The sequence below is a fragment of the Sylvia atricapilla genome, chromosome 8, assembly GCF_009819655.1.
Source record: "Sylvia atricapilla isolate bSylAtr1 chromosome 8, bSylAtr1.pri, whole genome shotgun sequence".
NCBI lineage: Eukaryota > Metazoa > Chordata > Aves > Passeriformes > Sylviidae > Sylvia > Sylvia atricapilla.
In genome coordinates this window covers 8,117,935-8,143,229 of record NC_089147.1, presented here as the reverse complement: position 1 = coordinate 8,143,229, position 25,295 = coordinate 8,117,935, and the positions used below count along the sequence as shown (strand labels likewise).

The 25,295-nt window shown below is 40.1% G+C and overlaps 1 protein-coding gene across 8 annotated transcripts in view; it reads right to left on the bottom strand.

Annotated features, from left to right (window-relative positions):
• ABLIM1 (actin binding LIM protein 1) overlaps nt 1–25,295 on the bottom strand; it is a 192,069-nt gene that overhangs the window by 118,815 nt on the left and 47,959 nt on the right. For 3 of the 8 annotated variants that reach the window (XM_066323542.1, XM_066323538.1, XM_066323539.1), the window contains exon 1: nt 24,571–24,720. The exons of 1 other annotated variant lie outside the window; for it this stretch is intronic. In XM_066323542.1, the coding sequence (XP_066179639.1) occupies nt 24,571–24,610 (40 nt within the window). In that variant the 5' untranslated portion in view covers nt 24,611–24,720. Of the gene's footprint in view, nt 1–5,014; nt 5,114–11,053; nt 11,292–24,570; nt 24,722–25,295 lie in introns of those variants that run through there. 4 more of the 8 variants (XM_066323537.1, XM_066323536.1, XM_066323541.1 and 1 more) reach the window with 3 other exon arrangements.

Below are 25,295 nucleotides of genomic sequence, written 5' to 3'. Positions count from 1 at the left end.
GGATGCTGTTAACCCCTTCCTGGGATCCTCAAAAGACACCCTCAAAAGGCTTGCACTGGTGATCATTCATTTTTTTTGTTCCAGCAAGCTGCTGACACAGAAGCTGCCTGTTGGTATGTGGACTTTCTGTTCCCTGAGTACATTCCTCCATTTTTCACATGTGCTAGAGATTAGCACTGCTGTATCTCACATCGTTCAGCCACGAGAGCTGCAGGGGTAGACTACAGCAGCATGCACATAAAATTTAATTTAAAATACAGGCTGCAGTAAATTATGCTGGAGATTTAGGAGTAAAATGTAACCTGCTCCAGAGTAAACACATATAAAGAGCAGTTAGCATTGTAAATAAAACCTCTTTATACCAGGATGGTTTTTGGTTTTAATCTCATTGTTCTAAGTCAAGGCTAAATTTTTTACCCTGCTGTACAACTCAGAATTGACTCAGATATCCTAAACTGGAGATGAAAGAGGAATAGATAGCATTCTAGAGACAATCCCTTGGCACTTACTGTTATCTAGGAGTAGCTATTTTAAAGGAAAGCAAAATAACTCTTTTTCTTTACCTTTTGCACTGTACAAATTAAATAAAGTCTTCATTGAACACAGTGTAGGTGGAAGAGTCACAGAGTGCACTACAGCTAAACAACATGCTCATGTTGCTGTTATTTTCTGGTGAAAAATATCTTGTGCATTCAGTGAGAGGCATGAGAGTGATACTGAGATCAGTCCACAAGGGGAAAGAGTTAAACCAGTTTGTTTTGCTATTTCTTGTACCTTGATATTATTGAAAATGTATGAGTAAGATACTAAGCAGTTTACCTGTGATTTAAGGTTATGTTATTCTCATTTTAAAACATGGTATTCATACTTTTATCTTGCACTCATTCTTCACAGATGAGATCATGGCTTAAAAGTATCAGCACACAGTTTTTGTAAAATTTCTTCAAAACTGAACTGATATCTCTTGTTTCTAAAGAAATGAGGGGGAAAAGGCAGGTAGAAAACAGAAAAAGAAAGGGGAGAAGTTATTCCACTAAATAATATCCAGGAAAATATAATCTGTTTAATGTCCTTTTTTTCAGCAAAAAGACTGGAAAAAAGCTCTGACAAGAAAGGCTGCCCCAGGCTTCCATATCTTAACCACTGTCCAACCTAGGTCAATTGAGAGCCATCACTTTTATGAAGTCTCAATTACAGCATTTTGCAAAATGCTCCCTTCTCCAGGAAGGAAATGTCACTCTCTCGTGACCTGCACTAATTGTTATCCTGACTTGCCCTGCTCAGACAAAACCAGTAATGTCAATTTGGGTTTTCTTGCAAAGGCTCCATGACCCAGCAGTGGTCCAGCTGCCCTAAGGGATGAGCCTACAGTTCTCAATTTCAGGATTCTCAAAAGCTATATATTAAGTATTTCCTGGCTTGTTTCTCCTGAGCACACCCTCCTCCAGCAACCTGCTGTCTCTCCCTCAGCCACTCAGACAACTGCCCCATTTTCCATCTTTTGGCATCAGCTTGAGCAGCAGTGCTCCTGAAGGACTGCAGCAAGGAACCAGGCAGGCAGCTGAGTGGGAAAGCCAATGGTGCTGGTGGAGTTTTTGAGATTCACCAGAACTCAGTGAGCAGAATTCAGGCTGCACCTGACAGAGCTGATCCCCACACCAGGTGCACCCCGAGTCTTCCAGGCCTGCAGGCATTGTTATTCTGTAAGTCATCCTTGAGCCTTTCCAAGCCTCCACACGGTTTTTGCTCTGTACCTTCGTCCTGCGACTCATGCGATGGTGTGGGGCTGCCAAACCCTCCTCATCCCCACCTCCTCACCACACTGCCCTGTGTGGAACCAGCAGGAAGTTAAGGAGCTGGGAAAGCCCCACAGATTGACCTCCCCACCACAGACCCTCTGTGTTGCCCTAACACAAGTTTTAAACAGTCCAGAGGAGCATACACAGACCCACCAGAGAGGAATATGGTTGTTTTTCAGCATATACTATGGTACTCCCATCCCACACCTTGGGATCACATGGTCCCTTTTGGTAAGATTGATCTCCAAGCAAATAATGCCTGAGGGCCTGGATTCTAACCACTACTTTTCTGCTGTGCTGGGCTTTTCCATGTTCCTGTGTAATGCCATTTTCAACAAGATCAGTCTGATATTTTGGTGTTTAAAATCACAAGCCATCTTTCTTTCAGAGTAAACAAAATTAAAATTCAGCAAATACATCAATCACTCGATTCAGTAACATGCATAGTGTAATCATTCTGATCTGCCAAGATTTGGGTGTTTAGTGCTTTTTTAGAAATATAATAATTTCATATTCTTTCAAATCCAAGTCCTCAGGAATAAAACATTTGTGAGCTTTTGATCTATCAAGACATCTGGATCTCTTAAAACAAAATCTGGTTTTCTGAGATTCTTGAAGGCAGGACTTTCTTAATATGCTGTTATTCAGTAGGACAGAAATAGTCTGCAAAACAGACTAGAGTCTAATCTGTCACAAAACAAAATAAGTAATGAGTACACTCGGCTTTGTTCTAAATATTAAGAAGATTAACATATATACTTATGTAAAAAAGCACCTGAAACCGTCAGATTATCTTTAGAAACAGATGAGAAAAGATGGTTACATTATACTGCTTTGCCAGTATATATAATATAATATACTCCAAAAATATGCAAGCTCACTAATGGCTAAATCTTGTGGCTGCAGGTATGTACCAACATTTATCTCTGAACACATTTATGTTATTGATGTAAAGACTGGCTTCCAGACAGCTTATGCTATTGCTAATCCTTAGAAAGGAGATCATGCTTTCTTCACACCTGTGTGACCTTGACAGTATGCACATATAGCTGGCACTAAATTGAGATGTGGTACAGTAGTATGAGTAGAGACAGTGGTTTAAACTTTGTATTTTTTTAACTACCATATAAATCATCACTATTCACCTGCTATAAACTGAATTTATTGAGCTAATTCATGAACACAACCAATACTGTCACTGATAAAAACATAATAACCTTCACTGTTTTCAATGCTGAAAATTGCATGAAGGCAGGAATCCCCCACAGGAAAGCACACATGCAAGTGTCATCCCTTACTGTGCATGCCTAAGGTTAAGGAGATTTGATATTGAAAATCCACTTCAGAATTGGATTAACTGTGCAGAATAAACCCCACAGCCTGTCTTGGGAGTTTTTGGCTCAGTGAAATCAGCAGGAATGCTGTAAAGACTCTCTGGTCTAAAGAACTTCTCCGTGAGAGGTCCATGCAACACCAGATTGAAGCAGCTTCATGCCAATCCATTAATTTGCAGAGTAAAGCAACAAGTTCTTTGGGTTTTAGTGCTGAGAGATGTGACAGTCTGTCCACTAAGCACTAAGCTTTAGTGTGTGCCTCAAGAACACAACATCCAGCAAAGGATTCCACAAGTCCATGGTGCCTGGAGATGAGGCAACCCACCATGTGGGCATTGGGTACAAACCACCTTAGATCAGGCTGGAGTATTTAATTGTCACTGTGCCAAATGACAAAGTCCTCCTCTCCTGATTCCATACTAAACTATAAATAGGACTCTCAAAAGAGGCACCTAAATCTGCCCTGCAAATCTCTCTCTCCCAACAGGTATCTGCCAGTCCAGTGTCCTATCAAATGAACCACAGAGCACCTCAAAGAAAGCTAAATAGATGTTTTGTACAATTCAGCTATGTAGTGTAATATTAATATATTCAAACAAGATTTTACAGCAAATAAATTTTTATCACCTTACTCCAGCTTCTGGAATTTTTCTATTTGTGGCTGTGATTTTATCTGCTCACTAAGGAGGTCACTTGTTTCAGCATGGAAAACCTTTACATATTTGAACCTTTCTCTTAAATTATTTGCTGCCATTTCCATAGTAGAATCATCATAAAAGTATTAAGCAGACATACAACAAATTGAGAGTAGGCATAACTGATTCCAACTTCTGCACCAACTGGAATTTCTAAAAGGTAACTTTAAAAGCCATAAAAGCTGTTTTTCTGCTGCTCCAAAGTCACATATTTTAAATCATTGTTCTTCTTTAAAAAGAGTTTTCCAACTTAAAAAATAAACAATATGGTACATCTTCCAAGTACTGATGTATATTCACTCATAAGCTAATTTGGGTTTTTTGCATTTTACAGTTGAATGTTTCTATGTTTTACATTTGAAACTGCACACACAGCTGCACCATCTAATTCACATGGTAACAAACTAATGATGAGCATTCCCTGGAACCACATTTCTGCATCCCACCATAAAGATTAATTTTTTGAAGGAAAAGAACAAAAAATCAAACAAGCAAACAAAACAAAACAAAACAAAAACCAACCAACCAAACAAACAAAAACACACAAAAAAACCCAACCAAAAAACCCCCACAAAACAAACCCACCAGGATAATGCAAAAGCTGTAATCACATTCACCCCTTCTAGCACTGTCTTCTTTCCCTCTCAGATGCCCTATGTCTGCACGACCTGGCTGAAGAACATTCCCAATTCCCATTCCTCCTTTCTCCTCCCATTAACTAGTTGACCACAGAGATCTACCAAGAATCTCAAACTAAGAGTCGCTTTTAAGGTCCCTGTATACAAAACTCTTAGTGGCACCCCACCTCTCAAGCATAAAGGAGAAGAAGCCAACAGCCATTAGTATCCATCTTTTCCTTATCCATGCATGAGGGATGTATGGCAGTGGATGAAGCAAGGGAAGCTGGATACCAAGCCCCTCTCTCAGTCTTATTCCACTAGCTCCATCTGCAATGTCAAAGCTGCAGTGAGTGAGAACAGCCATTTCCTGTGCTTTTCTCTCTGCTCAAAAATTGTCCCACTATTTCACCTTTTGGATAAGTAGACAAGCTCAAGGAACAGCTTTCAGATGAGAAGAAACAGTAATTTCTACCTCTCTTATTCCCATCCCAGTGCCACCAGTATTTTATCTGCTCAGAAAGCCTAGAACTTATTCAGCTTGGAAGCAGCTTCCATTTCAGATTTACCTGGATCCGTCCTGCCTGCAGGAGGCTGTGCTGACTCTGAGCATCCCCGACCACAGGAGGAGGGCACCCCACTCTCCTGCCCCTTAGGGCTCTGGAGGGGAGCCACCCCTGCTGTCCTGCTGCAACCCTGCCCAGGAAGGGGACAGCATTTCTCTCCGGGTTCTTTGATTAAAATACCAAGGTTATGCAACTGCAGCTGACGGACACCAGAGAGGAAGTCTCCATCAGATAGAGAACAAAAGCAGGACTCCCTGTAAACAACGCTGGGGGGAAGTAGCCAAAATGTGCCCTTTGCAGCCAGAGCACCCGTTGGCATCACGGAGTTACAGAGCAGGGGAGATCTTAGCTTCAATTTCACTCAAAAATCTTCACACTGCTGCTATTGCCTATTTATATATCATAGAGGAAACCACAATATTTTCATGATTTCTTTGAATTTACAGCTGATTTAGCTCATCTTCCTCGCTAGCACCCACTAACAGTACGAACTGCAATTTTGTTCTTGTTTATTGGATTACAGATAACAAAGAATTTAGGAGGAGGAGCAGTGAACTCTACAGAGCGGAATTCAGTTGCTCTGAGTGATGCTATCTTAATGCAGATTAATGTTAAACCACTGATTTACTACTAAACCAATTAGGTTAGATTGATCCGAGCATTGACAACCAGTTGCCAGAATTCTGAAACAGGAAGCCAAGGGCTACAAAGACATTAACTGGTCTAATATTTTAAGTAAAAATATGTCAGTAACTAAATTGCAGCAGTGATATTGAAAATGGGCAAAGGAGGAAGAACTGATCCTAACTCATTACTTCTTCATTTCCCATTTTATTAAAAACCAAAAAATCAAGCTAACTCTTCATAATTTGAGAACTAAAGATTATTAAGAGCTGACACAGATAGAGTTTCAGCTATATTTCTTACTTAACACAAGCCACTACTCAGTATTTTTCACAAGGGTACTGCTCTGTGCTTCTCAGGACAATGCAGAGCACATCTCCGTTTGAGTATCCCTTACTCAGCTGAAGATTGTCTAAATCCCTCAATTATCACCACTCTTCTAGATTGAGCAAACATAATTCCATTAATATTTTCTCATAAATCTTTTTTTCCTAATACAATTCCCACTGCTTTCCACTAAGTTCCCTCACGATTTATCAGTATCTTCCAAAGACACAATGTCCAAACCTAGAGATAGTATCCAGCAGAGTCCTCTTCAGTAACACAAGGGAGAAAAATTATCCAACTGCTGTATGTATCTCCTGCTAACAAACCCCAGAAAAAGAACGGCAGCAGTATTACACACTCAATCTATATTTACCATACATTATGCTTATATTAACTGTATATTACAGCTAATCTGTATAATGGTAAGTATCATTATTCTCCATGTACTTTTCAGGATCAGTGTGCATTAGTTCCCACTTCTTATCTGGCCAAGTCCACTCTTTACACTTCTAGACACTGAAGTTCAACCACGTAATTTCAAACTATATAGCTGATTTATCAGGACTGTTCTAAATCATAACATTGTCCTTCAGGAGAATGAAATAATGTTTCTAAACTTGGATTACCACAAATTTTAAAAGCATTCTCCCTGTTCAATCATTTTAAAAATATATAGGGACTGAGGCCAGGAGAGGTTGCTTGCTTGAAGGAATCAATTTGAAAAGCTATCAAAAAGAAGATTTACCTTATCTAAAGGACAGGAGCAGTCTGATCAGCACCTCTCAACATCTAAGGAGTACCACCTACACTACAATGCAAACACAACCTGGATTTTCCTCTCTCATATCACTGCTTGCCACTTTTGGGATTACTTAGAATTTGAGATTGGACACCTGACAAGTTCACACAGCACCATTAAAATCCTGTGGCTGTAGGTCACATCAAGGATCTGTTCTGTGGGGAGCTACTAGGAATGCCACTAGCAGGCAAGATCCAAGATTAAAACAGGATTAATTTTTTTTCCATTTTTCCTTCTTTCTTTCTAAGTAACAGCACAGATTGGTGCTAAACAAACTGCAGCCTTCAGGGTAATTTTGGGCACTCCTTGATGCTAAGAATGGAAAATGACAGTGGGCAACAAAGAGTTTGTTTCCCTAAATGGAGGCTCTACCTTTCTTGCCATAGCACAGCAAGAAAACCTTACTAATGCAAAGAAGGTAATGTGTGGGAACTCAGATGTAAAACAGTGGGCAAAGGTTCAACTGTTTTATGCTGCAGCCTGTATTTTGTAACATTTCGAATCTGCAAAGCCCATTCCTCTCAAGAACACTCTACCTCTGCGTCTTCCCTCACATCACCGTGTTTCTCTTGGACTCCACTCTGCAAACATACACACATACACACAGAAAAATCAGACCTTCTTTTTCCCAGAACTCCATCTCTCATAGAATTAAAGAGAATAGGCTATTTGGAATAGTTGGAATATTAACAATATTTGGAATAGTTGGAATAATAGACAGTTGGAAGGAACCTATAATTAATTATCCAATTCAGCTGCCTGAGCAACTCAGAGCTGACCAAGGTATTAATGGCACTGTTCATGTCTCAAACACTGACAGGCTTTGGGGATCCTCCCTAGGAAGGAGGTGACCAGGCTCAAATAAAGAAATTCTTCCTAATGCTGAGTCTATACCTTCCCTGCCACAGCTTTGAACCATTTCCACACGTTCTGTTGGACCCCATACCAGTGGCCCCAGCCCATCAATTCAGCCCATCCAGACCCCTCTGCAGAGCCTTCCTGCCCTCCAGCACATCAACACTCCCACCCAACTTGGTTTTGTCAATGAACTCATTGAGGGGGCACTCTCTCCTCTCATCCAAATCATCAATAAAGTTATTAAAAAGGACTGAGCCCAGTACTGAGCCTTTGGGAACACCACTGGTGACCAGCCTCCAACTGGACTCGAGTCCATTCTCCACCCCTGGTTAGTCTCAGCTACCCAGACAGTTCTTTTACATAATGAAGACTAAATGGGATCTTGGTGCTTCATAAATTTCCCTCCACCAGTCCAGTTTACTTCCTGTCTCATCACTAGACTGTTTTCATGCTCCCTACATTTCCCCCCATGCCTTTCTCATCCTCTTAGATTGCTTCTGTCTTCCTTTACATCCAGCTGATGCAACAGAAGCAGCCATTCTGACAAGTGATACTTTAAATACATATGGTTACATAAAGAGGTACTAACCTGACACAAGAGGTCGGTTAGGTAATGTGGTATCTCCTTTCCCTCAGGTGTGCACTGTCACAGCCAGAGTGACACTTTGCAAGGTTGCACAAAGTGCCATTGACACAAGTGACAGGGGACAGTATCTTATATGAGAAGCAACATCATACAGTTCCAAGACCATTTTCTCTTCAAAATTCCAGTGCTCTTTTGCAACCAACTTTGAGGTTTTGCTAATCCTCAAAATCGGACATTTTCCCACAGATTCCTTTCTATCAGGGTCTGGCCTCAGAGAATCAAAACTATGTGCTGAAGCAGCCCTTCTAGGGTAAGATAGGTTTTGTTGCAGCAAACCATGACTGGCAATCTCTCTCACAGGAAGCATCCTTACTCCTCCCCTGGACACAGAAGGGGAGATGGCTCAAAATTCCTTGGCCAAATGAACACAAGAGAAATGCAGAATGAAGGTAATTTCAGGGATTCAAAGCTACTTTTGAACTCTTTTTTTTTTTTTCCACATTTTCTTCAACATTTAGAGTGCTTTTAACTGTCAGTGTGATGCCACCATTTAACTTTGTGAGACAGGTTTAACCTCCCACATTCCCATTATGAAGGGGATGAAATTTCAGGATGCAAATGCTAAGTAAAAACAAGTCATGAGGTAAATGGATGATACTCCAAAGGCTCACTTCCTGAATACTAAATAGCTCTGCACATGTTGATAATTCTTGACATTCCAAAAACCTAAAATATGGGCCTTTCCTGATGTTTATGATTCCATCTATGATCAACAAGAAAAATAATTACTGAGTCTCCAAATGCTTTGAGCAGTGTAATTTCTAATCTCTGTTTGCAATGCCAAATAGAGACAGCAAACTGTCCTTCAGCAGGGTTTATAAGCTGCTAAATCTTGTAGTACTTGAGGGACCATAATCCCCAAGCAGCACATGGCCTAAGAGACAGACTTAAGTGTTTTGCCTATTAAAGTCACATACAGCAGTTACTCACAGGACGTTTTCAAAAGACATTCCACTGTTTTTATTTTCAGTGGGCGAGATTCTGATTCCAGTTGTTGTAATTTAAGTAAAGCTGAGGCACCAGACACCTTTCAGCCTCCCAGTTAGCATTATACATGGCACTGGAAAGCAGGACCTCAATTCCCACTCTATTGAATAGTAGTACTTATACTGGAGGGTGAAAGGAAAAAATCCACAGTGGTTATTTGCATTATCTATTGCAGCATAATGCTAAACAGAACCTGTCCCACTATCTTTGTGATTGCTTACACACGAGTGAAGAGCTGCGAAATTGCAGATTTCCAGATTGATTTAAGCCTCATACAAATTAGAAGACAGCTCCCAGCCTGCTATGATGGCAAGAATTTTGTTGGAGTCCTGCATGGATTGATCATATAGCTGGTCACTGTTCAGCCAAATAATTTTCAGTTCTAAATTGTGTTTTATAAAAATGCCAAATTGTATGTAGATTGTTTTTCTCTAGAACACCAAGGGGAAATACTGTGGGGGCTGGCAAGGCAGAATGATATTTGCTTTTTCCCAGCTTACAGCTATAGTATACATTTGCCCTGTGTTTCAGCATTGCTTTCATTGATATGTTACTTTTAAAATAATTGATTTCTCAGGAGCAGTAACTATCTGCAACACCATATGGGTTGGGGACAGTTCTCTTACAAGGTGAAGTTCATTAAGTACAGAGCTGACCAGCAAAAAGCAATTTGCACAGAAGAAAAAATGTCATATTCCAAAGTAGATCTTTGAAAAATATTTGCCTACCAAATACAATCACTCAGTATTAACGTTTTGAGGAGCTGGACAGAGTGACAAGCATATAGCAGCTTCATCTGCTTAGTACAGACAAAATTACAACACATAAGCAGTTTGTCTAATCAACACTAAAGTTCACAAAGCAAGTCCTAGAATATAAAATCTTTAAAATTTATCCGGAAGAGATAAACATTTATAGCAAAATTCTCATTCACAGGAGTTTCCAGAAAACATTTGGTTTTGTTTTTTTTTTTTAATTTTTAATGGACAGTAACAAATCAGTTAAGTCAATGAATTCCAGATGTAAGTTCTCACATCACTAATAGTTCTACTAAGGAATAAGCTAACATTCAATATTAATTAAAACACAAACCAAATTTTAGAAACTACAGGGAGGAACAAAGAGCATTGTTTTGACTCTTTGCATATACTCACATTATGCTACATGATGAACACAGTTTTATTCCCCAACTTTTCAAGAATTGTGGAAAAATTAGGAAAATAAATGTAAAAGGATAATCAAAGGCATGGACTGGCTCTTGCACAAAGAGCATCTAAATAAGTTTTGACTTCTTATGTAGAAAAAGGAGACACCTGGATAAAAGATACAACAGAAGCCTGGTAAATTCACAAATGACAAGGAGGTGAGCACAGAAGGACGTTTAATCACTCCTTCCAATTCAAGAATGAGGCAGTTTCAAATGATACTCCTTGACAATAGGTTGAAAACAAGCAGAAGGGAGCACAGTTTCACAAATCCCATAGGAAAGCTCTGAACAGACTACAGGATGCTGTGCTTTCAAAAGGTACTTTTCTAGCTTGAATACTTCTGAAGATTAAGGCCCCCTTTGTCCCAGGATGGACATACAGAGAGAGCTGTACCTATATCCACCAACTACTTCCAGATTCTAGTTTGCCATTTTATTCTTCTTTCCTTCTGACAGTGATAAAGTATTTCTCCACACCTGAACACACTTTTTGTCATATAGTATCTTGCTGCTACATTAAACATAAGGTAACTGTAAAGCAATTTAGCCTATTCATCAACCAAAAATCAAGATCTGATGGCAGTCTTCACTTACCCAGATGCTCAGGAGTGTCATATAACTGCTCACACAAGTAGTAGTCATCTGGATTCAAGTAGGGCAGTTGCTTCAGCAAGCTCTGCTTGGGAATGAGATACAGGACCTCTGCAATATCCCCATCCTCAATTATTGACATCCTTCTGACTGAATTTCGAAATTTCACTTTTTCCAGCACCAGTTCTTCACCTGAGCCACACAGCTTCCCAAAGCTGTTTAAGATGGGGAAAGATGGCATTTCTATTCAGAAAAAGCTCAGGAAAGCAACCTGTAGTGCACACGGTCAGTCTACTACTCACGGCACACTGCCCTTTCCAATCCTTCTCTTTTTCTCTTATCCAGCAAAGGAGATTAAGGAAGATATATTTTTAGTGATTATCTTCAAGAGATTAGAACAGTATGCTTGATCAGGTGATTGCCATCTAAAACTATTGTAATCAGTCAAAACTCATCCCTGTGAATGCAAAATTCACAAACAAAACCAAAAAGAGTATCTGAAAATCAGATTAATATTCAGGACAAGAGAAAGAACGTAACTGAGTTACATAAGAGGATTAGTTTAAAATCAAAAAACCTTGCTGTGTCAAAAATCTTATTATAGAAGAATCATCATCATCATCATCATAAGCTACAAATGCACATCTGTGCATTTAATCTACCATGGCCCTCCTCCATGCCAGGTCTGTCTGCGTGCTACCGAGAAAAGGCTGCAGCAAAGGTAGAGCACGTTGGTCCTCCTTTTATAGGAATGTACAAGCACTGGCTGACACTACTCCATAAGCAGATTTCTTTGGAGAAATCCTTTCTGTAGCTTTCACTGCCTATTGCAAACAAAAGCACTTAAACTTTCCCCTAACCATTAAGGATTGGTTCTCTTCTGCTCTTCCTCTGCACCTTCCTGTGTAGCTGACAGCAGAGGCTTTGCAGATACTGTGCCAACCCCTCCTCCTTCACCTACAAGAAGTATTTACATTAATCCAATTCCAGTGACCTGCTAATCTAATCATCTAATGAATATTTCTCCCTGGGTAAAGGCAAAGTTAATCATCACCAGGGCACTGGAAAGTCACAGGAAATTCCAAAATGAAAAAGACAAAAAAAAACCCTCCAAACTAACAACATTCATCATCTCTAAGGGGGAAGTTCCAGGTAGACCCCAGACCTGGACATGCTCAGAGGCAACTTCAGACTCTACTCAGTGAAATGCACAGAGACAAGTGTGTAACCAGTGTCTGGCCCTTAACTCAACTCCCCTTAACACAGAGAAGTTAGCTCCAGCTGGAAAATGACCTGGTGCAAACATTGCATTGCGTCCAGTAAGGCTTTTTCTAAATTAGAAGGTGACAAAAACTCTACCAATAGGCCACTGAGCACAGTGAGAAACTGTTACTTAATTCTCCCTCAAAACTCAGAGCTCAAGTACCAACTCCAGATGGGGATAGGCTTTGAAGAGAAGACTGCTTTATTTACTGCTTCAAAGAGAAAATACCATCTCATAAATCCAGACTTTGATCATCTCTTATTACACATCTCCTATGAGGTCAATTACTTTATATTTTTCAAGTAGTATGATTTTTTTATTATCTTGAAAACGAGTGTGCAATTACAGTTCCCCTTAAACAGCCATGCTCCTGAATTTTCTAATCAATGGAGAACACAGTAGGGCAATCTAGAATGAATCTGGACTAATTTTAATGGTGTGATTCTAATGTGTATTTGAAGAAGAGCTGGCTTAGTAGATATAGCAACTCCAGTTCTGCCTTAGAGTATCTTGTATCAGATCAGACATCTCAGCAAATGGTGTGTTTTAAGCATTCCTTCTGGGATATGAAGTTTTGCAGCAACTTTTCAATCTCTCCCAGATTTTCCAGCCTACTGACCTGCACTCCTCAGCCCCCCAGTGGAACAGGCAGCTCTGAAAACCCAAAAGCTCTACCAGAGAGGGCGGATCTCCATTCAGAGCTTGAAGCAGAGGGATGACTCACAGGAGAGGCTGGATGAGTCAACACGAGGATGTCTCAGTCTGAGAGTGCCATTTGTTGCTGGGTAATGGGTGGAGGATGCTGACATCTGCCAACAGCAGTGCCAGCCATCCAGCCCCACCGACACGTCACGGGGCACTTTGCCCTCTGAGGTGAGGTAAATGCACACATTGCCCAGACACGAACCCTGCTGCAGAAGTCAATCCTCAGAGAGCAGCAAGGTGAGCCCTGCAGAAACTGTTCCAGCTGTGGCAACATTTGCTAAAGCTTGGCTGCCTAATACCCAGAAGAAAAGTCTGTCCTTACACTGGAGTTTGAATGTGCTGGTTTAAGGCTGAGTCCCCATTTTCTGCTGTGTCCATGCTGATTCCAACCTGCAGCTCTGTTCACCAGGACATTCATTACACCAGCTCTTGCAGTAAGAACTAAACCAGTATGACTTGTACATCCACTACAGCAGCACTCAGCCTGTGACCACTGTCTGATGATCTATCCAACAGTGCAGCACAATCTTCTTCCACCACCAAAACACACAGGACTGGTGGGGGACAATGGATCAGGATTTAGTGACTCTATCATGTCACTGAAGAAACATCCTGCTTAATTAAAAATAAGATCCTACTTCCCCTGAGACAGACTTCTATAATGCTGCCCCTTTCCAGCCCTGGCTATGGCTGTCACTGTCTGAGAACTGCACCTTCAAAGACCCCAGGCCAGCTGCTGCTTAATAACACAAAGCAATATGATTTTTGGATAGTTCATTTATTTTAAGAACAGTGTTTGTCTTCATAAGCCTCAATCCTGTCAATATGTAATACAGAGGGACAAGCAATAGAAAGAAGCAAAACAAGACCAGGAAGCCTCACAGTGGTTTCTGAGTCAGATAAAGGACTGATTGTAGCACATCCTTGTGTCCAAGGCAAAGGACAAGGCCTGAGACAGCCTTGTACAACATACAGTTACTAAACCCTGGGATTTAGCCTCAGTCTGAATCAAAAAGACAATGGCAATCTCCTACCACTTAAGTCAAGCATTCAATTAAGTGGAATAAGTTGATTTTTGATGTTCTTGCTGAAGAGAAAAGAAAAAGGCAGGAATCACAGGGGCACAACCCTGTCCTTATGTTTTGTGAAAGAAAGTCTCAGAAATCCAGGGCACTCAACTCAGAATTGAGGAAATGTTCTCAGGATCTGCCAAGTAGCAAAACCTGTTTAAATCACTGCCAATTCAAAGCCATGTCTAATCCAAGTAGTCAGTGCTGGGATCTCGAGCCTTCACAGAGCACAGTGTGAGATATGGGCACTTTCCAGACTGACAGTTTTCACAGGGGGCTGGCTGGATAGGAGACAAGAATTATGCAGAATAGCTACTTTAAATATTTTATCTCATTTCCAACTTTATAAATATTTTATTTATAAATATTTCCAGCCATCTCAAGACCATTTCTTATTCAATCCCCTCTGAATTCACCACACCAATTGCCTGCCTGGATGATAAAAATACATGCATGTTTCATATGCAACCAGGAATAGAAGCATCTCTTCAATGCTCCAAGAACAGAAGTAACACAAAAAATTGACTGCAATCCACAAATAAATTAAAAAACAGAATAGCAAGCAGTGAATAATAGTAAGAAACAGACACCAAGGGCTAAATACATAGAAGAGGAAATATCTCTCCATGTTTCAGAGAAACACTGAGGATTAGACTTGCCCTTCAGCAGCAATGTGTAGTGCACTAATGTTGTCTTAATTGCTTTTGCCATCAGAGTTAAACTTCTTGCAAATGCATTTCAGTGTGACTTTAGTCTTGCATTAAAAGCAACAAAAAGCCCAATCAGAAACCCAAGAAACTGAAGTCAGTCGCACAAGTTCAGTAAAATCTAGTTGCAAAAAATAATCAAAACAAAAATACAGGAAATAACGTAAAATAAAACAAAATTTTCCTTTTCCCTCATCATACCACTTCAGAAGGTAACACATCTATTGCACTGGTAGACAGTCCCAAATAATGTTTCATGCATTTGTGCAAGGCAGCAGGATTATCGGGATTACCTTCTCCATGTAAGAATTCTCAAAGATATTGAGAGTAAGGAGAGGAAGAAAGGGCCTTCATCTAAATGAAAAATGAGCAAGCACTCTGTCTACTTATACCACGAAATAAAGTTATCCAAGCAATAAAATAACTAAACCAGCAAATGACAGGAAAAAAAAAATCCAACATTCAAATACACACACAATTAAGACGCAAAACTTTACTTGTGGTCAAACTACTCCACACATTCAGATTTTTCACTTTTGACACCCACTACTTATTTACTCAAGACTGCAGGCTGATGTATAAACACTCAGCTATTTACTGTAAACTTAAGGAAACCCTTCATCCACATAATGAAGACCTAAAAATCCACATGCACATCTTGATTTCTTTACCTAAGTGTCCAAAACAGGCAGTCATCTTCTGGGCATACTGGCAGAAGCCCTTCACCCCATAGGGCTCCTCAGCCAGGACCTGCTCAGTCATGGCTTCAGCAGGAGCTGCCTCTCTCTGCAAAGTCAACCAACTACTGCTTGTTTAAGGCTGATAAAGGCAACAGATCTTCCTCTTCCAATTTATCTCCATTAATAATTCAGGTACTACATAAAATTTGCTGAGCTTTAAAAAACCGGTAGTGCAAAGCTATTTTGTGGCTTTTGAAGTAATCATGTTTTAGTCCTTAAAAAGTATCTCAGCTATTATATTCCAATAGTTTACAGAAATGCTTTTCAAATGGGAATAAAATCCATTCCCTTGCTGCACAAGAGGAAATTTTGTGGGGATTATGCTCAGGTCAGAGAGACATTTAAATGTTCTTCTAGCTTAAACCCAGAAACAGAATTACCACCACTACTGAAATGTGTTATTGTGTACTGGTGAGTGTTTTCACCAATGACATGGACAGTGGGATCGAGTGCACCCAGTAAGGTGAAACACAGGTTGTCCAGGGGTGTGATTGATGTCCCATCCCTGGAAACATTCAAGGCCAGGTCAGACCGGGCTCTGAGCAACCTGATCTAGTGGAACACGTCCCTGCTCATTGCAGAAGGGTTTGACTAGAGGGCCATTAATGGTTCTCCCCAACCCAAACCTATCCCATGGAATTCCATGATTCCATGATAGTCCTGCCAGCAGGCATGTCCACTGCTGTAAGAACACCACTAGCTCATCACATACTACCATGCCCCACTTCTCAATGCTATACATCTTCTGGGGACTCAAACTCCCAACAGAGCCCAGGTACAAACACTACTGTGTTTTCTGGTACCTTGCAGCACACAACATTTCAGAGGAACTGAGGCACCACAGCCAGGAGCAACAGGAACAGAGTATTTTCTCAGCTCACTCACTGGAGCATGAGGCCTATCTAATCTTGTTGTTATCCTGGCTGAGAAGAAAACACACAAGAGCTGACTGAGCAGTCCTGCTGCCAGGCAGCTGCAGTGGCCACACATACCTGTCTGTGTTCTGTTCATCTACAGAAATCCACTGCCAATGACACCCATGTCAATGACATCTACCCAGCTAAATACTGCAGAATGGCTTTGGCTGTACTCTCTTGACTCAGGTGGTGACAAACAGTGAAGAACAGGTGTTCCTCCCAGTACAGTACACTTGTTTTCTGTCCACTCACTTACTTAACAGTTGCTGCTTCCCCACTGAGACCTTATCCACTCATGAAAAAACATTTAGCAGAGCTCATGTGAGTTCTGCTGATGGCCATATAAAGCACTGGTACTACTAAGTAGAAACTTCAAAGAGAGATCTATGCTAGTACATCTAGATGCAAATTTTATTCACAACAGATTGAAAAAAAGCCTAGATACTAATATTTAATATTACTTCCTAGATACTAATATTTAATATTACTTCAACAGTTTGCTGTCTAGAAAAGCATAAGATATAGTTTAAAAACAGCTATGGGGCTTAGGTATCTTTTATCATGATAAAGGCTATGGAGAACCTGCAGAGGTAGGGATTCTACAGTCCACAGGTCTCTACCAAGTTAGTTTACTGGTTTAAACCCACACAAGGCTCTCTAAGGTAAGCTGTACTACTGCCTGGGGCAGGAGGAACAGAAAGACCACAAAGCCACAAGGCTTCTCTGACTGGCAAAAAAAAAGAAGAGTGACTAACTGAAAAGTGCTAACTCAGAATAAAGTGGTATCAAAGGTAAAAGGGTCTGTGTTATAACTCAGCTGAGCAACACAATTAAGCATGAGTGTCCCATACAGGCTTCTTATCATGCTGCCATGTGACATTTTTTTCCACTGCTTTTATAACTGACCTTTAAGTAATCATTAGCCAAACTCCACCAAATACCTCTCTCTTTCTGCAGCACACACATGCAAATTGAAGAACTGCTACAAAGTCTGTCCGGTCCCTGAAGTCTGTAATTGTCTGTGTGAAAGGACAGTGTCAGGTTCAAGTCTGAATAGGGCGTAGCTACGTTTTTATCTCAAGAGTCAAACTTCTACTCTTTGAAAAACCACCTGGGGATCTCTCCAGGTGGCACACTGAAAATCAGACCTGTTTTATACATCAACAGCAAGATCTGCATGCTCAAGCCACTCTGTTAAACTAACTTGGAAATAAGAAAGCAAATGTTGGTTTATGCATTGGTTTCTTGGTATTCATTCCAAAACATACATGAAGCATCACTTGGCCCTTTATTCTCCTGTTACGTTTTGTAACCAAGAAAAAATGCAAGAGAAAACACAACTGCATTTCTATCTCAGACTTAACTAAGACCACACTGTGACAATTTCCTTTCCCAACTGATGACATTTGCAAAATCTTTCAGCTGAATTAAAGCATTGTGCTCTGCTTCCTGTTATCAACTATGTATGATAACTTCCATGGCACATGAGCCTTTGGTAACAAAAGCCCAGCTCTGCAGTGCATTGTAATGCTGGACAGGCAGCATAACAAGCTCTTGGGAATGCTTTTCCCTTTGCTGTATGCTCAGAAACTGAATCTGACTCACTTCCCCCATCCCCAACAACCATCAAGTTTATCCTTCAGTGAAGCAGTGAGCAGAAAGATTAAACAAACAAAAATATCTAAACAATATGCTTGAGATTACATCTAATGATCTTTTTCTTGGACAAAGGAGAGCAACACCAGCCATCTACCTTCATATGAAAATTCTAGCTGGGCTGAAACAGGACAAAGAAAAACAGTACATAGAAAAATCAATCACTAAATGAAATATTTAAATGGCACTTGGGAGAAAAGCCCTAATAAAGTCAGCTAGTAACGTACTGTCTAGTATCTCTGGAAGCCTTAACATAGGATTTGGGAAATATGCTGTCTCTGCACTCCCACAGACTTGCTGTTCATCCCTGAGCCATTCCCTTAATCTCTTTCATTGTATTTCCCCCTATCACTTTCCCCCTCACAAGGGATTTGTAACAATAGGTACATTAAAGACTGAAGTTTTCAGATTCCGTGATAATGGAAACTATAGAAGTACCACAGATAATAACACTGGGGACTAACTGGTCAGCATAAAAAAAAAGAGGTCATGTAAAGCATAGCTGAGTGCTTCTCCTTGATCGTCATTACCTTCCAACTTTATTACCGTATTTCTCAATGATTTTCCAATAGATTGTATCCCTTATTTAACAGTAAAAGTGCTTGTTTTCCAGGTTATCAAGAAAGTTATGAGAAGAATTAATTCTGGACATCTTCTCCCATCTGAAAATTCCATTTTTAGTTATTCTAAAAATGTGATTCTAAGCAGAATCACTGTTACTGTGGTTGCTGTGAGTAGAAGAGTTAGGTTATGACAAAAGGCCTGATTCAATCAAAGGATAGTTACCTTACTTTATCCATTCCAATGTTTATTTCAGAATACTCATGGAAAAAAATATCTCTGTTTACATCTATTTTCAGACAAAAAATATCAGTGTGTGCATTAATGGATCTGTCTATTGCATTATTAGAAGATGAGGTGGCTCAGCATTTATTTCCTGGCAGCACAAGGCTAATCTATTGATCTACAATGCCAAGAACACTGCACTATGGATTCTTACAGCAAAGCCAATCCTTTTTACTTACACGTAGAAAAAAAGCCAAGTGTAATTGCTGACAACTGAAGCAATTTCATAGGCAGGATAGAGTGAAAGCTATATGGAATATAAATACAAAAACTGCTGCACCCCCAGGACTCTGTATGATTGACTCAACAACACAATCCAAGCGCTTGCCTATCCCATAGTTTATAAATAATCCCATGACATCTGTGGAGTTGAGCTTTATGTTTGAAGTCAAAGAGGTGCCTAAGCCACTCAAGGGAACAATTAGCCAAAAGGATCCTGGCAGAAGCTGGCAGTCCCTCAGATCTTCAGTAGGAAGCTTTTTTCCTACTCCTCAGCAATGTTTAGGTGTCTTTTATTAAAACAGAGCAAAGACTTCCAAGATAAATGTAATTCCTTTAATCATATCCTTTCCTTTACTTTTCCTTTCTTGAACTTTGACATTTTTCTTCCAGCTGAGAGAACAATCCTCTTCACAATGTCGACCTCGTAGTAACTGAGACAGAAATATGTTGGGAAGCAAAGAGATCAAAGTTGAAACCTCAGCGATCTTTCAATCCTCAGTTTATTTCCTGTACCTTTGTAAAGGGTGACGTGTTACAAGCATGACATCAAAGAAAGCACCACTCCTCTGGTTATGTATTGAAATAAACTAGATACCATTATACTCTCTTCTCACGTGTCACATAATTACAGAAATATACATGGTAGCTTTACTAAAATGCTGAATTTGAGTAAAGAATTACACCAGAAGAAAGTCTTCTTTAGATCACTGCAGGGCTTCCTGAACACGTTAATTTAACTTTATCCATTGTCTCCTAACACTGCATCTTCTGCTGTAGACGTAGCACCAGCACACATGATCAGAAGAATTAAATGTTTCTCTTGCTGCATCCAACTCTCAAATTCTCCAACACCACAGCCATTTTTGGAGCATGGAATACCTCTAGAAGGAGAACTCCTGCAGACACACTGCCCTCTTGTAGCATCAGTGAAGCTCTAAAAGGGAGTCCTTCTTTGTACTATAAAGACTAATTTAAGCCCCTACCAGAAGCCAGTAGAAACTGTTTGTCAATGTCCATCACAACTAAGAATAGGAGGTTACCTTTCTATACGGTGGAAAGTATGGCACTGCAACAGGATGCCAGAAATGACATCAGATCAGTTCATCCACTGCCAGCATTCCTCATAAAAGCAGCTTTAAATATGCTGTGTTGGCTAACCTTTGTTTTCTAATTAAATAAATCCTACTGCACTGTTGAACCCTTCCTCTTGTGGTCAGCACTATCTTCTGGTTAAATCAGCTGCACACACACACAAGTGATCCAGAGCCCTGACAAAAACTAAGAAAATGTCAGTTAAGCAAAATTATCACCCTGTGAGCAGCTCACTTCTCTCACAGGGATCACACTCTGTACAGGCAAAACTGAGGCAAGGACACATATGAAAATACATTGATGGGACAGGAAAAACAGTTGGAATTTGTTTCCATTTATTTATAGCAGGAAATTACATACAGCATATGCCAACTAGTATTTGATAAAAAGAGGTTTTAACCCCCTTGGGTATTTCACAACTACACAAACAGTTTGCTTGTATTTTACTGATATTTAGTGGAATCTATTCAAACAAGAGCTGTAATCTGGCATCATCAGGAAAAGCAGCAGTCAGAGAAACACAGCAAACTTCCAGAGCTGACAGTACATTACAGAGGAGAAACATGTTCCTGATTTGATGACAGGTACAGCTGGGTTTGTTCTTTACCAGTGTCACTCAACACAGGACAAGCCATATCTTAGGATATCTCCCTGACATGTGCAGTGTTGTGAAGCTGTGCCTATCAAATCCAGTGAGAGTTATTCAATGACAGCACTGCATCAAGAGTCTTGATCTTGCTGTGGAAGTGGAGGGCACTCACAATCCAGCAAGGTACACTTTTGAAAGAGGAAGTAGGAAATAAGATCTTAAAATAACAGGAAAAATCATTCCAGTGATATCATAAATTACTGGAATGATAAATTAGTCAGATGAAGCACCTACAAAGGATTTAAGACACTATTTTGATTGCTTGACTGATATTTCCTATATTGCATTTGCAGCAATGATTTACAGCAGTATTTCTTCAGCAAGAATTTCTTGATCTTATCCTTCCACTGCATGACCAAATGCCATAAATTAGGGCGGGGTTTTTTAAGGTCTTATGTGTCATGGGCTACTAAGAAAAGTCATTTTTCCAGCAGCTGAACTTTAAACACAAGTGTAGGATTTCAATTAATTTTAAGTTAATTGTAATTAGAACATAATGTAAAATTAAGATGGCCCTGGCCATCTTTGAGGGAGGATTTCTGCTGCATTTTTAGCCATCGCCACGGAGATTCTATGCTTATTGGTATTAAAAATACATTAAATATGGTATCTATATAGTTACTTCATGAGATGCCTGATTCTTCAGTTTCTGTAGAATGTAAACAACTATTAATAGTACATACTAGGAGGGTGGTTGGTTTGGGTTTTTTAAGTGTAAACACTCCCTCAGCCTAGAGCAAAGCTTAAGTTTCCTTTCATTTGTGTTGACGTTACCACTGTGGCATTTGTTTAATACACAGATTTACCACTGACACAAAGCAATGACCAAAAAAAAAAAAAATCCTTTTTCCATGCAGTTCAGCTTCAACATCCCTCCTGGTATTAACACTCTCTAGGTGTCTTCAATTTTTTTTTAGTCAGAGTTTTGCCCTGGTTTGATTGAGAAATGGTTCTGCAATTAAAAACAGCTAAGCAACAACAAAAACACTTAAAGAAAGTAGGCAAGACAGCCAACCTGTCAGGTTGTGTGAATAAAAACTGATTGATGAACTTCTTTAAGCAGCACTAAGCAAAATTTTCAGATGAATCAGTTAAAACAGGTGCTGATCACAACAGCGTTTATCAGTAGAAAGCCTTATGTTATAAACATATGTTGTGCATATTTTCAGACTGAAACTAGTTGGCAGCTCCCAGTTATTTCCTTTCTAACTGTGAATGAATTAGAAGATAATGCACCATTTTGTAGTGGTTTTATGATTGTTACTGAGTTTTCTCCCCAACGCTTATGCTTTCTTTGAAATCCAGATCTTCACAGTACTGATCCTGGAGACAATCAATTGATTCTGAACAAGTAAAAAATTCCAGTTCTCCTGCTGCTTACTGGGTTATCATCAGAATGAGGTCAAGGCTTCCACCTCAAAATAGACAGCTGACAAAGAGAATTAGGGGATCATTTTTCTAGAATGAGAAAAGCCAGCTTGTGATTCTGATTAAAAATGGAAGTCAAACTAAACAACCTGTTTTCATTACTGACTTTAATGAAATGACAAACAGTTATCTCTATATATATATTAGATTTCAAGACAGCTTGACTCCTCTACTAATGCTAGGGAAGGGAAAGTGCAAACACCTACAGAGCAGCAGGTGAAGGATCAACTGTCTCCCCTGTGCTTTCTCAGTTTGGCAGTCATGAGTTTATCTACCAGGATCCAACAGAGAGAAGAGATTTCCATCCCCACCAAGGAAATCACCAGCACCAACCAAAGCAGGCAGAGGTACAAGCAAGGTTTTCCCAGTTCTCAGTGTATCTGGTCAGGAAGAGGGAACCAGAGATTTGGCCTGACCTCACTATAATGAATCCTCACAGGACCAGGGGATCAAATATTCATTTGATTAAATTCACATAATGATGTGGTGGTTTCCCACATCACAGCAGTATCATAGAATCAGAGAAACATAGAATCATTTAGGTTGGAAAGGACCTCCAGGATCATGCAGTCCAACTGTTAAACCAGCACTAATCATGTCCCCATGTGCCACATCTATCAATATACAGAAACAGTTGATTTTAGCCAAATGCTCAATGCTAACCAAATGCAAGATTAAATCTCTGCTAAGATTAACTTATATGAATATAATAAATATAAAATAGTATTTTAAAAGCAAAATAGGAAAGAAATAAGGAAGGAAAAAGGAATTTCGCAGACCTAATTCAGTACACATTGAGGGAAAGAACAGAAATATAACTACTATATCTAAATCAACATCAGGTTAAGTTTTTGGCCTACAAAAACTAACCAGCAATGGAGAGAACCATCGTTTTTTGTTGTTATAAACAGTTGGTAGAAAACTTGGGTTGTATTTTTCTATTGTTTTGTTGGGATTTACTACGGTAAAGTAATAATTTGCATAGAGATGTATACACAAGTCTTCAATATGTCTACCTGTACATTTTTGAATCTCCAGATCCACAGAGGTAGAAGATATCTCTTTTTAAGAGACAGATATTGGATTAGACAATGTAAAGGAGAAAACAGGACTTTACTTCTTCCACCTCTAACCCCTGAATTCAAATGGGCTGCCCAAGGGTTTATTTACCTGTCCAAGCATAACAGAGGAAGCAACTTCCCACACTTGAGTTACCATGAAAGTTAAATATATCTTTTTAGACTCATGCCTTTCCCCCTACCTTTATCTAAGACGGTATGAAAAAAGAGGAGTGTTTACTAAGCACACTAAGGGCTGCATGCCTCTTGGATGCAAAGAGTATTCACTCTGTATCACTCACCACCAAAACCATGCTGAATGTGCTTTAAGTGTGTAGGAGCAACATATCTTGAGTCTCACCTTGCTGCAGGTTGCTCCACATTGGCATCCTGTGCTGCACAGTCATACCTGAACCAGGGAAAGGCACCACACACCACAACAGGCACTGAGCAGCCACCCCTCCTATCTGCTGTGCAGGGACAGCAGCAGTGACAGGTGGCTGCAGGACAGACAAGAACTTGTAGGTGTGCTCAGTCACTAACACACAGATTGCACAAGGCTTCCTGAGGTTAAACACCAAAGAAATCTGCCCTCAAAACACCCTAACACTGCCACGTTAGCAGCTTTTCTTTCAAAGCATCAATTAGAAATAACTCTGAACTCTTATGCCACCTGCCACTACAGAATTCTAAAACCTCTTTTTGCAGAACTCACCCCCCAGCAACAGCATGCTGTCATCATCTTTAGCTAGAAGATGAGAAACTTCAAAAGACAGCAGTGAATTATCTCTTACAAAAATACATGGGGAGTCAGAGCTGGATGAAAAGCCTGTTTAATTCCCCTGAGTTGTGCTCTCCTCCCTCAGCTCAGATATCCATTCCAGGGGAGCAGCACATGGTACATGCACACACTGTTCAGCCAAGTAACAAAGTCCACTGTTCATAAAACATACCAGGCTGGGAAGGTGTTTAACTCTTAAATCAGTAAAGAAAAACAAACTGAAATAAAGAAACTGCTTTTTGTATCAGAAAGCTCCCAGTTTCTATCCAACAGAAGTTTCTCAGCCTAACTTCCCTCTAAATCCAAGAACCAATGTCCTGTGGATGGCTTAACCTGTCATTTATCATTAGAGATTTCCATAGCAGAGCAATAATCCAGGACAAACCTTTGCCGTTTGCGGAGCTCTGGTGTATTTCTAGTTCCATTTGTGCTCTCAGGCAGTATTGTTCCTGCACCTCAAAAGCTACAGCCTCACAGAGAACGGATGGCAAGCTGGAGGAACAAGTGAGAGCCTTCAGAGGTGGCTCACTCTGTGGCTGCACTCCTACTATTTCCTGGGTTGAACAGCATGAAAGGGAGTGGCCCAAGCAGAATAGGTGTGTCTGTGTTCCCAAACAGTTTAAAGGAAGAGTGAGTGTTTTCCTCTAGATGTTATTCCATTACTGATCGAGACCTTGGTATGCTGTCTTTCAAACAACGACATGTCTTAACATTCTGATCATCTCAAATCAGCTGATACTATTGATAACTTTCTTTTTCATACAAAAGGATCCTAACCAGCAGCCATAAAGGCTGCAGCCAGGGTTGATTTTGTCCCGAGACTGTTTTCTGTCTATTTTACTCTGCATCTCATCTCCACTGCACTGCAGGTGTTTTATGGCTACACCGCACCTATGCAAAGGAGGAAGAGCCTGTGAAAGAAACACTGTTACCCATTTCCACACACGTTTAAAACAGGGAAAACTGAAGTCCCAAGCATCTTCCCTCTGTTCCCTCCCAGACAGAGGCAATTAGGCTGACTGTAAGTGCAGACTTCCAGGCATTTCCTTCTACGCAGTTGCACATAGCCAGAGACAAACTGTTCCTTGAGCAGCTGAATTAATGAATCTT